This window comes from Montipora capricornis, chromosome 13 (genome assembly GCF_036669925.1).
Source record: "Montipora capricornis isolate CH-2021 chromosome 13, ASM3666992v2, whole genome shotgun sequence".
Taxonomy (NCBI): Eukaryota; Metazoa; Cnidaria; class Anthozoa; order Scleractinia; family Acroporidae; genus Montipora; species Montipora capricornis.
Genome location: NC_090895.1, coordinates 35,768,691 through 35,783,792, shown reverse-complemented (window position 1 = coordinate 35,783,792; position 15,102 = coordinate 35,768,691). Strand labels below are relative to the sequence as shown.

The window sequence follows — 15,102 nt, the reverse complement described above, 5'->3', positions numbered from 1 at the left end:
CGACAGAAAGGATTCTTTTTTAGAAGAATTTACCAATTTTATTAAGATTTTTTTAATCTCAAATTTATCAAAAGGTTCCCCTGCACTTAGTAAACCCTAAAAAATTAGAAAAAATAGGAATTTCTTGAAATAATAGGAGAAAATAGGACGCAGGCCAAAAAGCTGACACGTCCCCAGTCGTTTCTCGATCTCTGAAGGGAGCGAGAGTCAACTGGGGAGACTAATGAATTAAGGGATGATGGGAAGGAGGAAATGAAAGGGGACCTTTTAACCTTCCCATCATTACCCGCTCCCGTCCGCGCATCCCTCATTAATAATCCCTTCAGAGACCGAGAGACGACTGGGGACGAGTCAGGCCAAAAAGTAGGAAAAAAATGGGACCTCGACGCCCTGCAAGCAGGATGGCGGAAGGGCAGAAGAGTGTAACAACAGCTGGACCTTTGGAAGTGGTTTCATTGGAAACTGCCTGTTCATGGATCTTGGAGGCATGGTGATACCTTCAGACAGAGATGGTATCATGATCTTTTAAGATATGCATTAACGTAATTACTGGAGATGATATTCTGTGGGAAGAACTGAAGGAGAGTCTATCAGCCAGCTGAAGAAAATGACCTTGAAGAGGTAAAATTTATGACAACAGTTTGACTGAAGAAGGGTGGCGGAGCTTGATGAAGAAGAAGAGTTCAAAGGAGTTCAATAATAATTTCACGCGCGTTTTGTCCAAATTCAAATAATTTCCCGAGCCTTTAGGCGAGGAAAATTATTTGATTTTGGACAAAACGCAAGTAATTTGTTTTAGGAGTAAGGAGTAATTTGTCACCCATATTATTAAAGCAAAAATTACCTTCTTTGGACAGAACACAGGCTCTGTGCATCCATTCACGCTTGCGTTATAAAGGCAGCAAGCGACGTTGGGGGATTTTTCAGTCGTGTTCTTCTGCATACCTAAGGGGGGGGGGGGATAAGGTCGCATACAAGAGATTCTAAAGTACAGGTAATTTGACTGACCGTTCGGCATTTTAAAAACTGGTCGATCGTCGTCGCAAAATAATTCAGCGCTGTTAATTTCGGATTTCCTAAAAAGAGAAAAAAGCCGAGAACAACACGAACAACTACAACAGAGAGAAATTACATGTCATACACAAATACGATCGGAAATTAGATTACCCCGAAAGAGAATAAAAGAAAGAGAATAAAAGTCAGTTTTAGATCACCTCTCAGTAAAGTATGAATTGAGGCTGGAAGAGCGTCTGTTACTCCTCAATGAAAAATGTATACAACAAAGCGAAGGTCACCAAGGAGACATGACATGGCTGGTTTCTATGGAAACAATCGTGCTGCGTCGGTGGGTAAATGAGTTGAATAAATGAACGACAGTAGGAGTATCTGAAAGCTGATGTTTCAAGCGTTCGCCCTTCATCAGAGCGAATCACTGAAGCACTGAAGCTGGAAACAGCTTTTGAATCAGCTGGATAATTATATGGTGAATTTACTTTAGACAACTCATTTGCAAGTATCAATTTTACACATTTGTGAACCGTGAGGCACTAAACTAACCAACAAAATTGATAACTTTGGTTTGGTTTCGGCATGAGTACTTTCAGAAAGTCAATATTCACATCAACAAGACCTTCATTTTCAGATCGACTCTTTGCATTTCAAACGCGACCCTTCTGTAATCGTTTCAAAATTAAAAAGTTTCAACAATAACAACAATCGCGGACGTATATTTGCAGGGCAATAAAAATAATAAAGTTTTAAAAATTTCCAACTCTTGATTGCAAAAAATAGTAATATCCTCTGTTGCGAAAACTGAGGCTAAGGCAATTGTTAAATAAGCTATTTGGGGTTTCGATTGGGCCTCTTTTTCAAAACGAGTCCGATTGAGAAGTCCTTGTTTTCATTAAAGTGTAAATTAGAATCAATTTCCATCACAAAAATTCTCCGCCAAGACTCGTTTTGAAACTGAGGCTGAAACCACTCGGAGAATCATCTATTCACAAGGCATACAAAAACTGTCCTTCTTCGTTCTTACACACTTGATTCACGCAAATTTAAAGATGGCTTGAAGCAAAGTTCTTGTTATGTTTGTGTAACGGCAACGCAAATCTCTTGAATAAGAGCTTTACATTGTCACTAAAGTTGTATATGCTAAATACGCGCAATTCGAATGTCAGACAAGACTTAAAAAAGGCTCGAAACGACGCATGTATCTACTTATTTACATCAGTTAACTAGTAAACGTGACCGATCTTCTTGTTACTGTTTTTCGAGTGGTACTTGTGTGGTGTTCACCGCTCCCGCCAGGATGCTGGTTTGTGACCAGAGTCAAAGCCGACCCCAACAGAAGCTGAAAATCTGAACACTCATTTCCTGGAAGCTGAAATATTACTGTTGTGACGCACGCTCTCCTATTACCAGTAGGCTCTTGACTGACAGGGGCCAATAGAGGACGCTCTCTTACCTCCCTGAGTCTAAGTTGGTGCTGTTTGACGCTTAATGGGTCACGCAACAGTAAAGCGGCAGTGTCACGCTTTATGCGCCAGGAACACGGCTGTGCTTTTTTTGTTTGATGCAAGAATGAGTACGTAGCAAACGGGCGGCTTCTCATTGTTACTAGCTGATGTTCACGGACCTCAATAACTCTCCTACGAGTGTGATACTGTTTGATTTTCCAACCAAATACGCTGACTGACACAACCAAGAAAAAAGAGGAGAAGAAAACGGAGAAGAACACGAACAAGTCGATCTGTGATATGTCTTGCTTGAAGTAGACCAAACCATTTGTCCCTGCGATGTGTCGACCAATAAACACCATGTAGAACCTAGCAAACAGAGAAAAGATAGAAAATAACACAAAGGAGGCAATCAATATCAAAACGCATATTCTCGCTACTGTCCCCATCCATTGCCCCCGCAGGAGGCATCATTATAGCTTGCGCGTATAAACCCTGGCCGCCAGAGGTTTTTCTTTCTCAGAGCGACATAGTAGGCGAGGAAAAACCTCTGGTACAGGCCGTTGAGAACCTTAGTTCCATGCCCCGTTTGATTGACATCGAAAAAACTCAGTAAATTGATACGTGATATAATCTACCAATCAGCATCTTCGGTTCTCACGGTACATTCGTCTTATTTACCTCGATGTCAAATTCAAAAGTTCAATGTTCCATATAAAACTTCGATGTCGAATATGAAGATAAAACCTCAAATTCCGAAGTTGGATTTTGGCGGACATATACGAAAATCAAAAAAATTTTAGAACACTGAACTTTTTCTGCTTTCAAAAAGCTCTACAGCGTTTCTATTATGACCATAGTGGGCAAGAGAAATCAGATTGACAGCAATTAAACCAATCAGAGTACTCGTTAGAACTGACAAGTTCCTGGAACCAATTGAATTGCTAGGGTCAAAATCTGACTTTGGGAATATGAAACGGCATCCCATTGGACCGGCCTTCTCAAAGAACTCGACTGCCTGTACCACAGGTTTTTCTCCCCGCTTCGCGACTCGCTATTCCGTCGCTCTAGGAGAGAAAAAACCTCTGGCATCCAGGATAGCGCATATATAGAGTTACATTGATATAGTATTACATATGTAGTGTATGTTACCAGTTAAAATCTCGACTTGAAAGCTCCAAGCGCGAACGGAGCAATCGGGAAATGATGACGTTTTCACACCAAATGCCCGCAAGAAAGTCTTGGGTAATGATGACGTACAAGAGAATAGCCGAAGAACAAGAGATCACGTGAACACATCTTGCCACTTGTCACGGTGCGTCATACGTTTATACACGCCGTAGTAGCGAGCGTTGCGCGAAGTAGCAGTTACGGTGTGTCGGTGTTGTGCTCCTTAAGTCGTGTGAGCTTCATTTTTTGTGTGCGAGGAACCGAAGTAATCGATTATATTTCGCCCGAATTGTTCAGCGAGAACAAGATGGAATAATTGCGCTAGTAGTAGTCTCGCAACATGTCACAGTGCGTCACACGTCATATGCCGTGCAATCGAGCGTTTTCTCACAAAGAAGCCGGAAAATGACTATACTATGTTATCACAACAAGGAAAATCCTTTGGTTTGATTATTAAAAGAGTCGCGAACGGACGGTTCCTTTTGGGTAACCAATTTGTCAACATTGACTATTGACAAACATTACGCAGCCACAAATAACTTTCGAAGATATTATCGCAACAACTCGTAAACATGCAAACCAAATCATGGGTAGCTGCATTGTTGGGGATAATGTCAACATTTCCGAATTCTAATTTTCTTACCAAAAGAGTTTTCTACACAAATTTTTCACTCGACGCACCTATCATTAATAATACCGTGACACCGTTTCAGTGCCTTCATCCGGTCGGATAATAACACTTCCTGTTTCTTACTATTCATTTGGTCAGGACGAACAGGAGGCAGTGTGGCCCGGTAGTTAGGGCGCTTTCCTTGAGATTCGAATATCCCGGGTTGGGGTTCAAGACCCGCTTTGACCACTCGTTGAATTTGTTCCTGGATAGTCCATGGCTCATCTTCCCAGCTGCACTTGTAAATAACCAACTGGTTTGCCTCCGGCCAGTTGGAACAACTTAACAGTTGTTGCTGTTGTTCTGTTCCGTCATTTCGTTAATTGTGTTTCATTGGCCCTGAAAAGCCCCTATGGGGAGCGGTCAGTCAAGTATGTATTGTATTGTCATTTACTCCTAAAACTGCGATTACATAATGCAGTTCAAGGACATCTAAATAAGTATTGACATTAAACCGTGCAGTATCAGTGGTTATTCACGTTACTCAAGACTTAAAACTTCATCCCTTGCAGCATGTTACATTTTCAAAAAACTGTGACCACATTGCGGAAAAAAATTGACCTTGCGTTCCCTTTAATTTATGTTTCGACTGGTACACCATCGTGTCCGCGATGATCAAACCATCTACTTACAACGCCCTTTTCAGATTCGGTACTGATTTGTTCTCTCCCCGCTTCAACATCAATTGCTACCACGCCTCTACCTGGGCCCTGAACACATCAAATTCTGCGTACAACTACAGCCTGTGTACTTAACAGCGGGGTCAGCTGTAGTGTCAGCTACTACTAGTTTAAGAGGTACTGGCAAGAGGTTAGAGGGCCACAAGCTTATTAGTTACCTCAACTATTCCGTGCCACCCTGTCGGTAAGTTAGGAGCTACATCATGATTTGCATACCGACGATGCCGCTTATTCCAGCGCTCTTTGTGAATTAGCAACTCGAGCAAAAAGCGAGCGAGGACCGAGCAAGGAATGGGGAACAAGAGGGGCCTTCCAGTCCAGTCTATCCCCAGTTCTCGTTCATCTTCTCCCACGCTCGACTTTTCTCTGTCGTTATACCCGACGAGTCCTGGTTCCCGGATGTAAAGGCGAGTATGATATTTCTTTTAAAATGTAAATGTCGTTGATTACCTGGTATCTCGAAAGTGGTGCTCGTCATGAGGGAAAGTAATCACAAGACGTTTCCGAACTTGGCGTACTATAAGGGCTCTGTGATGGTAATTGTAGGTTACGAATGTGTTAAGATAAACATCTGACGCTGTTTCTATGTCCACAACGCTGCCACCAACGTCTTCTGTCTCTCTCCTTTTTCTCTTGCCACTAAGGGAAAAAAAACAGTTACAATGACTGCAACTACAATCTGTTTCACCAGCTCTAAAATCCCTCTGCAGCAGTTAGGGCGGTTTTCAATTGAGTGTCGAAAGTAATTAGCGAATTGCTTTGGTTTTGCATTACTTCAATCAGCGATTGGTTCAAAGTTCTAGCGCCAATTTTTCAACCAATCAGAAGTGAAACCAAAACCAATCGTGGCTCGCGCGTGCACATTTTTACCGCGCTTTGTGTCGGCTACGTGTAATTGCTTCGCGTTTTGATTGGTTTACTGGATTGTCTCCGTCCTTTTTGATTGGTCAGAGTAATTACTTTGGTTTTGGTTTTACGATACTCGATTGAAACTCGCTCTAAAGTGCAATATGCAACTACTGATACTGAGAGCAGGGATGGCGCAGTAGTGAGAGCACTCACCTTCCACCACTGCTGCACGGGTTCGATTCCCGGACTCGGCGTGGGCTGTTTCCTCGGAAAATGGTCAGTGAAAAAAAAGGGCTTTAGAATATACCCGTTAAGCAACGAGATATCAGAACAAGCCTTTGGCAGTCCCGCCGGTCGCAGGCAGGTCAACCTTCTGATATAACCTTTAATTAAAAGTTGATACATTCTTTAACTTATACCTACAAAAACTGCCTCTTGACGACCCGAGAAACCAAAAAAACTAGGATTGTTTATCCGAACTCTACAATTACTCTCAATGGAACGGGATTCGTGGCTCCATGTCGAGCGAAACATATCTCAAAGAAACAAATCCATTAACATCAACAGACCTGTAGAAATTAGAAAGTCCTCTGACATTTACTTCATGATGTCCTGTGGTGTGGTTAAATACAACAGTAAACTCGTCGTTTTCGTTTGCCATGTAAACGTCTATCTCCCCATCAAAAACATCAGTTGTAAGTCGGATGTCCACATTGGTAAACCTTGGGTAGACTGCGTACATGATTGCTTGTCCATATGGAAGAGCTTGGCCGTCTGATTCATCAGTTGAATCGGTCTTCAGGCCGATAACAAACTCGCTCGAGACGCTTATTTTTCTGTAACACTGTTGGTTATTGACAGGGTTGCCCATGAATTGGACCTTGCATTTCACACACTGTTGAAACGTCAAAAGCAAAACAATGTTAGTGGACTGAGAAATGCATCTCACCGGCCTTTGAAAGTCAAAACTCATCGCTCCATGAAATGTCTTGCCCCGCTCTCTTCCTTGAAATTTCAAGCACAGACGAACACAGAGAGACGCAAGACTGTTTCTTTGACAAATAGGAATAGGCCTACGTCTCCCTCCAACTAAGGGTCGATCTCAGTAATGATTGCCGGCTTTGTATGTCTGCGCGGCTCATGAAGAGCGACTTCTCAAAGAGCAGCTTTCAGTCTAAGAGATCTACTCCAGCAACGGACAACAATCCTAGTGGCAAGTAGCACTTTCACTACACGTCAAAGACGTTGCATTTACTTGCCACAACTTCATAGCCGCCTGCAGAGATACTCCTTTTCCTCGCCACGCAATGATTCGTGTGCGCAATGAGCCAAAAGAACAAGAGGCCACGCCTTTTTTTTACTGTTATTTACACAAATCAGACAGTCACAAGCTCGTTCGGCTTTGTCTTAACCATAACCACATGTGCACACTGATGTAACACATCACTACATTTCAATAGACTACTTTGCTAATAGGAAAATACTGGTTCATCCATATTTGACCCTGTCCGGCCTCTGTGGGGAGCATAAGGGAGAAATTGTCATGGACCGTTAGCCCCCACAAAGGACTGGAACGACCCAGGATTCACTGGGAACGTACTATTTGTCAACTTCCATCATGCTTGTAACCGCTTCCGTTAGAATCGGAATACGTCACGAAATATTTTGTGGTTGATTTACCTACCGCTTTGATTACCGCATTACAGATAAGTATAGATCATAGCTCGCTTTTCAGTTCTACTTTAAGTACTTAAGAACCCTTGAGATCAAGACACGTTGGAAACTAGAAGACAAGTTAGAGCGAAACTCTCTAGGAAATCAAGACCCGTGAACGTTGGTAAGCATCAATTTACTTTGTTTAAGGTTATAAGGTTACGAGATTTTGTGATTCATACGTTACAAGTTTCGGTAGATTTTGACTGTCTTCAAGTTCCTTTCGATATCACGTTCTTTAGTTCTGTGATCATTTTAATAGCTGTGAAAAACGAATATTTAGGTGATTTCTTAATAGTAGTATTAATAGTAGTATTTCAGTTGACCGCTTCCATAAGAGCCCTGAGGCCACAAAAATAGGAATACGAAGGAACAATGAAAGAAAGAATCGTAAACTTATATCAGCTTGGTGTCTTCGACTGCGCGTGTAACAACCCGGGAGCGAGGTTTTCATTTCTAACTTGAGCGAAACCATTACAATGCTGGTACGTAAATAATGCCCGGCCTTTATAGGTCTTTGGTGAGTGTCTGCTACATCCTCCCACACAACGCCCAATTGTGGCAACTAACTACCTGTTTTTTGTAGCAGTCCTTTTTGTTTGAAGTCCCGGAACAATCGTCCTCGGTATTGTTTTGGCAATTGCAAACACCTGTCTTGTTGTTGCAGAAGTCTGCATGTCCATTACATAGACAGCTAAAACGAAACATCATATACATAAATCTGTACAGAGGCATCATTCGGGACCTTAGCTACGAGACGTTTTTCGGAGCCACGAACAGCAACCGGAAGTTAGCTATTTTCCTTTTTAACTTGTCTTGACACTACCACATTGATGTTGTTAAGGGTCTTTTCTCTGTTAGTATCACCCAACTAGTGGACTAACGCAAATCCTGCATTTTAATTGGCTACGCTACTAGTAATAGTAATAGTAATAGTATTAGTAATATCTACTAGTAATAGTCCTCGAGTAGCGAAAAGCGTGACGCTTTCTTTCGTTTTATTCCCAAATAAATATTTCTTTAACTTGTATTGCTGGCTTTATTATTGCCTTTTCTGTCCGACTAGTTGGTAACACAAAAACAATTAGACCCGTAGCCCTTGCGGGCCACGGGTCAATACCTCATTTGGCTTCGCCTCATGGGCTATTGACCCGTAGCCCGCAATTGTTAATTAGAGACGATTACTTTAAAAATCTGGCAGAGACTACTGTTCTGGCAAGCGAAATGTTCACCCCCGCCCCCCCACCCCTAACAAAGACAAGCTATGGTACTAGAAGACAAAGGAAAGCCATAAAACGTAACCTAAATGCCTCGTAGTCATGTCTGAATATTGACACAGGATATGAAACTTAGGGAACACAGGATTACCAGGAATTTATTTCCCTGCACTAACCTGGAACAAAAGCCACTGGGAAGTTCAAAGAAACCAGGAATACATGAGCTGCACTTGACCCCAAAACTGTTATTTCTGCAAAGACATTCCTTATCGTGTTCAAGCTTGTATGGACCTTGCCTCAACCACTTTTTCACCTGTTGTTAGTATGGAAAGCGTAATGATAATAAAAGACGGTTTTAATTCCGGGTCCAAAATGATGCAGCAAAAGCAGGCAATGAAACGAGCCAATCATAACGCAAGAAAAACTCCAACCTTGGGAAAGAAAGCCCTGGGAACGAAGTTGAGTACAAACGGCTAGAGCTAAGCGCGGGAAAACGCACAATCCCTGTCACACAAACACTACATAACCGTAACGTCACGCAATCTCTAGATTGACCTGATGTCAATGAATTTCCACATTGCAGATATATTAAGATCTCCCATACCTCAACAAGTTCAAAAGACAAGTTCCTGTCTTGTCCATATTCCAGCATCGTCCGGTTCATACACACGTCCGCTCTTTTGTGGCACAGGTTGTAACATGACACGCAGCTCCCGTTATTTCTGGCATCTCCAACATACAAAGGTTCACAGAACTCACAGCTTTGACCCTGTGCACATTGAACAACGCATAACCATTAAATGCAACTACTATTAAACTGATAGAAGGCAACTGAAAATTCTCTTTGTGTAACATGCAAAGCATGCTCTGGGGCCCGTTTCTCGAAAGTCCCGAAACTTTACGGGCCATTTTCGGGTGTCACAATTTCTTCTGTATCTCAAGAACGGAGAGGATTTAAGTCGTCAAACTTCACAGTCTTGTTTCTTTTAGTTAGCTGCAAAACATGTTAAAAGATCGCCTTTCCAAAACAAGCGGTTGGCAGTTTCACTAATGGCTTTTCGGGGCTTTCGAGAAACGGGCCCTTGGTTCCTTACTCGCGCTAACTGTCCTCCCTCATCTTACAATCGTTCCGACGAATTGATTAAACGTAACACGCTACAGATTGTATCTGGACGAATCGCTCACTAGACAATTCGCCCTCAAAGTATTCGCTCCACACAAAAGATAATTTGGTCTAGGGTTCAGTATGAGGATCTCTGAGAACGATTTTTCTGAGAACTGACTTCAGTGATCATTCAGGACATTACCTCTGACAAAGGACTAACGCTCGGATCGTCATCTCGCAAAATTGTTTTCTACGCTAAATCCATTATTATCTTTGTCCGTTCTATTGTTGTTTTGGCCAATCCTAAAGCCTGTTCAATGAGGCACGACACGACCCCACCTTCTGCCAGTTCAAGCAATCGATCTGCTATTCGCAAGGCATAAGAGCATCAAACGGTCGAGATTCTGTTGGCCAATCACTTTATTAAAACTTTTGACAATCAACGTACAACTATCCGATCTAATAAGAAAGACATTAGGGAGCTTTAGCAACGACGACGGGAACGGCAACGAGAACGTCATGTAAAAACATAAATTCCCGTTATTGCGATCACTCCGCGACTATTCCAAGCTTTTTAATGTGACAAAGGTGTAGCAGTCCCTCAGGAATGAAACCGTTACGAGCGGCGCTTAATTTAGGGGAGAAAAATGAAAATTTATCTCCAAGTGCTGACGTTCTCCATAACACCTCAAACTTGCTTTTTTCACGTTGTTGCTTTGCTGACAACGGCAAAGAAATGGACAAAAATGAAAAAGGCACGTGCAGAGCGTGCAAAGCTATTGTTTTTGGCCACTAAATATGCAAATTTGTAACGTTCTCGTTGCCGTCGCCGTTGTCGTTGCTAAGGTTCCCTATTAAAGTTGTTACACACCGCTGTACATATTCAACGATCGTGACAAGCGTGTACGTGTAGGTGTACGTGACATTCACTCACCACTGTGTTGTTTCTACAGTCGTAACACTCATCAAGGAGAGTTTCATTCACGCATTGGCCATGGTTATTACAATGACACTTGACAGAGCAGTTATTTGAAGTGTAACCAAAGTGACACACACATTGTTCGGGAAGAACGCAGCGGCCATGCACACAACCCTTGGAACAGACTGGTAGACAGGTGCTAAAGGATAATCAAAAGCAAATCGGTACCCAAAATCCTTAAAAATCTGGTTTTATCAAACGTGTTGATAAAGGTCGAATTACCACCGTGAACGATTTGAAAAGCCGATACCCGTTTGTCATTCGCTCTGATGAAGGGCTAACGCTCGAAACGTTCACGCATCCTCGTCACCGGAGCCTTGGATCGACCCGAGGCTCTGGAAAACTCTATGTCGGAGAACATGCGCCGTAGGGTTGTTATAGCCAAAAATTGGCTATTTGAACCTTACGGCGCCTGCTCACTCCTCGTGCTAACATGAATGCACCAATTAGCGACGCTTTTGATTTTTTCTGCACGAAAACCAATGAGAAGACACTTTGTTTCAGGATTCCTTAGAGCTCTTCTCTCCCTCAGTCAAGAGAAGAGCTCTGGGGTCGAGATTGAACGTTCACGGTGGTAATTCGACCTTTATCAACACGTCTGATAAAACCAACTTTTCATGTTTCACTCTCCCACCGACGCAGTACCACAGTTTCTTTAGACACTAGAAATTTGTTTACCCCAAATCCTTAGCAGAATAATCTTAAAAATGGGACTCTGAAGCCTAAAGTTTCCCCTGAAGCCATTTATAAGATTACCCTTCTTACAACCCACACACATGGCAAGAAAAACGTCCCTCAACTACTCACGAAACCATACCAAGCTTACTAAAATTGGCATCAAATGGACATCCAAAGCTTCTCTCTATCCGTTCACGTCTTAAGCTTGTTTAGATGCTCACCTAGCCTGCTTGCAGGCGGTAGTTGTTGTGTCGCCACGAAACACTATCAGACGCCATATTGGAAGAGCGTGGGATAGGTCTGGGCCCCGTGACAAAACGACGGAGTGGGGAGTGGGAAGAGCGGAGAGAAAAACCTTTTTCTCTCTCCTCTCCGCCCCCCTCCCCTCGCTCGCTTTGTCGACCCTCAACCCGGCCCAGACCTAGCCGCGCGAATCCAAGATGGCGACCTCATTACGAATTCCGGTTTTTCGACTATCCAACCGCCTGCGTGCAGGCTAATGCTCACCCAAAGATCACCCTACTTGTAACCATAACAACAACAACAACAACTCCAATTTCTAACCAAACGGAATTCCAAAGCATGCCATAGCACTTTAAGCTTCTTTTCGTGCTATTTTGTATGCGAACCCATTGAATGATCACCAATCCTTCCCAAGATCTCATGACCAAAAGACTACAAATTCCTCAAAGTTATGGTTTTCTTCAGACCGACTGCACTTAACAGATTTCTCGCCAGGAATTACACAATGGAGCAAAGATGGCACAGTCGGCTAGTGCGCGGCCTTGGGGTATGAGGTCCTGAGTTCGAATCCCGGATCTCGCATCCTTGTTTCGACTTCTTTCCTTTCCATGTAGCTGAGTAGCTTTAAATACCCGTCAAGAGGAGCACTGATGGAGAGGGGGGGAGTAAAATGAGCGCACCGACGACCTCAGGTTTGTCAGTTTAATTATTGTTACGAGTTATCGACGTTAAGTATGGTTACTTTACTTTAATGTCTCGGTTTACGTAAAATATACATGCGAATCTAAAATCAAATTCTGATCCTGCTAGACATAATACGTTAACCTTACTTTCTTTTATCCTGAGAGCTGGCTCGCTTTGTTTGGGGCATCGAGCGAGTATTTTGGCAGCGGTGCCAGTGCGAGCCGGCGAAGCAGGCAAGATGGAATGGGGAGAAGAATCTCCCCATTCCTCTTACAAGCTGGCAGCTCGACCAATCAAGTGAGCCTGCTCGCAGGCTAATTTTCTTTAAAAATCCCGACCTCGTATTGGAGTCTCTTTATCTGTTACCTACCCAGGTTGAGCAGAGTCGCTATACCCCTCTTTGCAGTCACATCTATAACTCTCTGGTGTATCAACACAGACCTGATTAGCAGTAAGGTTACATTTATGTCGTCCATTCTTGCATTCATTTTCCAAGGGACATAGCGTCGAGGCCCATACGTGAGAAGCCACTGAAGTCGCATTGTTTGTATCACATGTTTCACTAAGAGGACCTACGAAGGATGAAGAAGAAAGATGCTAAAAAGGCTGTGAAACTGAACCGAAAGTCACACAAGATCCACTTGACCCAGACGGTTGCGGGGTTAATGTACGTCTCAATAGCATGACAAAAGTAACTCAGAGAATCACTCCACCCTGAAGCAGATGTCAATTGCCCCGCTAGATTGGTCTTCAGTAGTAAACTACTGGTATCAATTCTTGGTTTTCACATGACGACACGGCCGTCATGTTAGTGTTGCCAAACAAAGAAACGGCGGCCATGTTGGTGTCCCGACCCAATCCTCTACGAACTCAACTCTATCATTATGAAAACGATTTCTTTTGTTTTAGTTTTTTTTTTAAACATGGCTGTTGATCACGTGAGTGAAAACAGACTAACTCTGGTGAAAACGAAGGGTGCGTTCGCTTGACCGTATTCCGGAATAAGAATGCATGGAATATAAGGTAGAAATCCTTCGTTTTACCGTGATTCACACAAAAATTGTCAAAGATCCGCTAAAATGCTATTTTAAACATATTTTTGTTGTCCTTGCTGCTTCGAAACGCGCCAAACATACCGTTTTAATCATCACTCCACGTATTCTTATTCCGGGATAGGGTCAATCGAACGCGCCCTAAGAATAATATACCCCAGTGAAGAAAGAACGTGTGAAAGCAGGCCCAGTGGGACATGAGAGCAAAGACTTTTGACTTGGAAAAAGACGCTGTGGTGTTCACACTGAGAATCTTAGATAGTAAATAAGGTCCAGTCATGAAAATAAGTCAGTGTTAATCTAGTCTGGAAATTCAGTCTGGCCAACCAGTCAGAATAAACTCAGATAACTTCATAGTGCGGAGGTAACTTAATAGTGCTAATGAAATCTGTACGAGAAATAACCCTGGTATAGAAAAGGGCACAGGCATGGAAAGAAAATGGCTCTCACATGAGGAGGGGTAGGGGGGGGGGAGAATTGAACTCACAACTTACAGAGTAAATCACCGTTTCTCAGCCGACTGAGCTGCAAGAGTAGACGAGGGTTTTAAGAAGTGATTTTATGCGTCATTAGATTTAGTAAGTCAGCCCTGCCGAACAGTCAGTCAGTCAGAGAGCCACCCTATCCATTGATGAATAAATCACCAGAAACCCTTTAAACGGCAACACTTCTACCCACCCCCACCCCCTCTTCCCCTAAAGAAAAAACACCAACAACACAAACAAGTAAACACTGTTACCTGACCAATACATGCACTATTTGACACTGACCTTTCAACCCTCCTTCAAAGCACTGTCCCACACCTTTAGTACCCTTCTCTGCACACCAGCCACAATTGTAACTTGTCATACAAGTTGAACACCATTGTTTACCCGAACAGCTATCCATACAACCACTCTCTGAACCCTGAACGACCCGCCCACATAAACCTGCCAAGCAGATAATGGGCAAGTATGATGGCGAAAAGCACTGTCCCAGAGTTTCACTCCAGAAACACCCTTTCCATCCTCCATCTCCACCTAAGAAAATAAAAGAATGACACCTTCACAAAAATGTCAACAAAAGCATTCTTCTTAAGCCCCAGCGCTCAAGAAAACCCCAGTACAGTTATCCAGGAGAAGTAGATTTCACGCTGGGGCAAACGACTTTCTCTGATGATCACTTACCCACCTGGAAAACACCCATTCAATCAATGAAAGAACTTTAAAAGATGCCAGAAGGAAAAATATGCAGTATTTTTCCATCTTTTATCAAGCAATTAATGAACTTAGTCAGATGGATGAACCCTTCAGCCAAATAAGTCATCGAGTTTGCTTGCCTAATGGGCAAGTTGGGATTTAACTTTTTCTCAGCCTGAGACCATCAATGTAAATAGACTAGCAAAATAAAGTGAACATTAATAATATTTTTATTAGCCACACCCCTCAGGGCTTTGAACAACTCGTTTACAACAACATTGTGCAGGTTACAACGAATCAGGGTACACAGGCGCGTAGCGTCCTATACGCATATACGCACGTGCGTACTTGAAGTGACCAGAAAATTTTGAAATTTTTAGCAATTGTTTCTATTCTTAACATTTTACTTGTACGCAACCAAGATTTCG

The 15,102-nt window shown here is 42.8% G+C and overlaps 1 protein-coding gene across 1 annotated transcript in view; it reads right to left on the bottom strand.

Moving 5' to 3' along the window:
• Nucleotides 1-1,635: 1,635 nt before the first annotated feature.
• Nucleotides 1,636-15,102, bottom strand: part of LOC138030197 (multiple epidermal growth factor-like domains protein 8) — a 55,586-nt gene continuing 42,119 nt past the window's right edge. The window contains exons 26-34 of the mRNA XM_068878078.1: nt 14,267-14,515; nt 12,815-13,016; nt 10,795-10,978; nt 9,360-9,524; nt 8,932-9,068; nt 8,112-8,232; nt 6,395-6,720; nt 5,427-5,615; nt 1,636-2,825 (exon numbers count right to left, since the gene is read on the bottom strand). Of these exons, the coding sequence (XP_068734179.1) occupies nt 2,231-2,825; nt 5,427-5,615; nt 6,395-6,720; nt 8,112-8,232; nt 8,932-9,068; nt 9,360-9,524; nt 10,795-10,978; nt 12,815-13,016; nt 14,267-14,515 (2,168 nt within the window). The 3' untranslated portion in view covers nt 1,636-2,230. The remainder of the gene's footprint in view (nt 2,826-5,426; nt 5,616-6,394; nt 6,721-8,111; nt 8,233-8,931; nt 9,069-9,359; nt 9,525-10,794; nt 10,979-12,814; nt 13,017-14,266; nt 14,516-15,102) is intronic.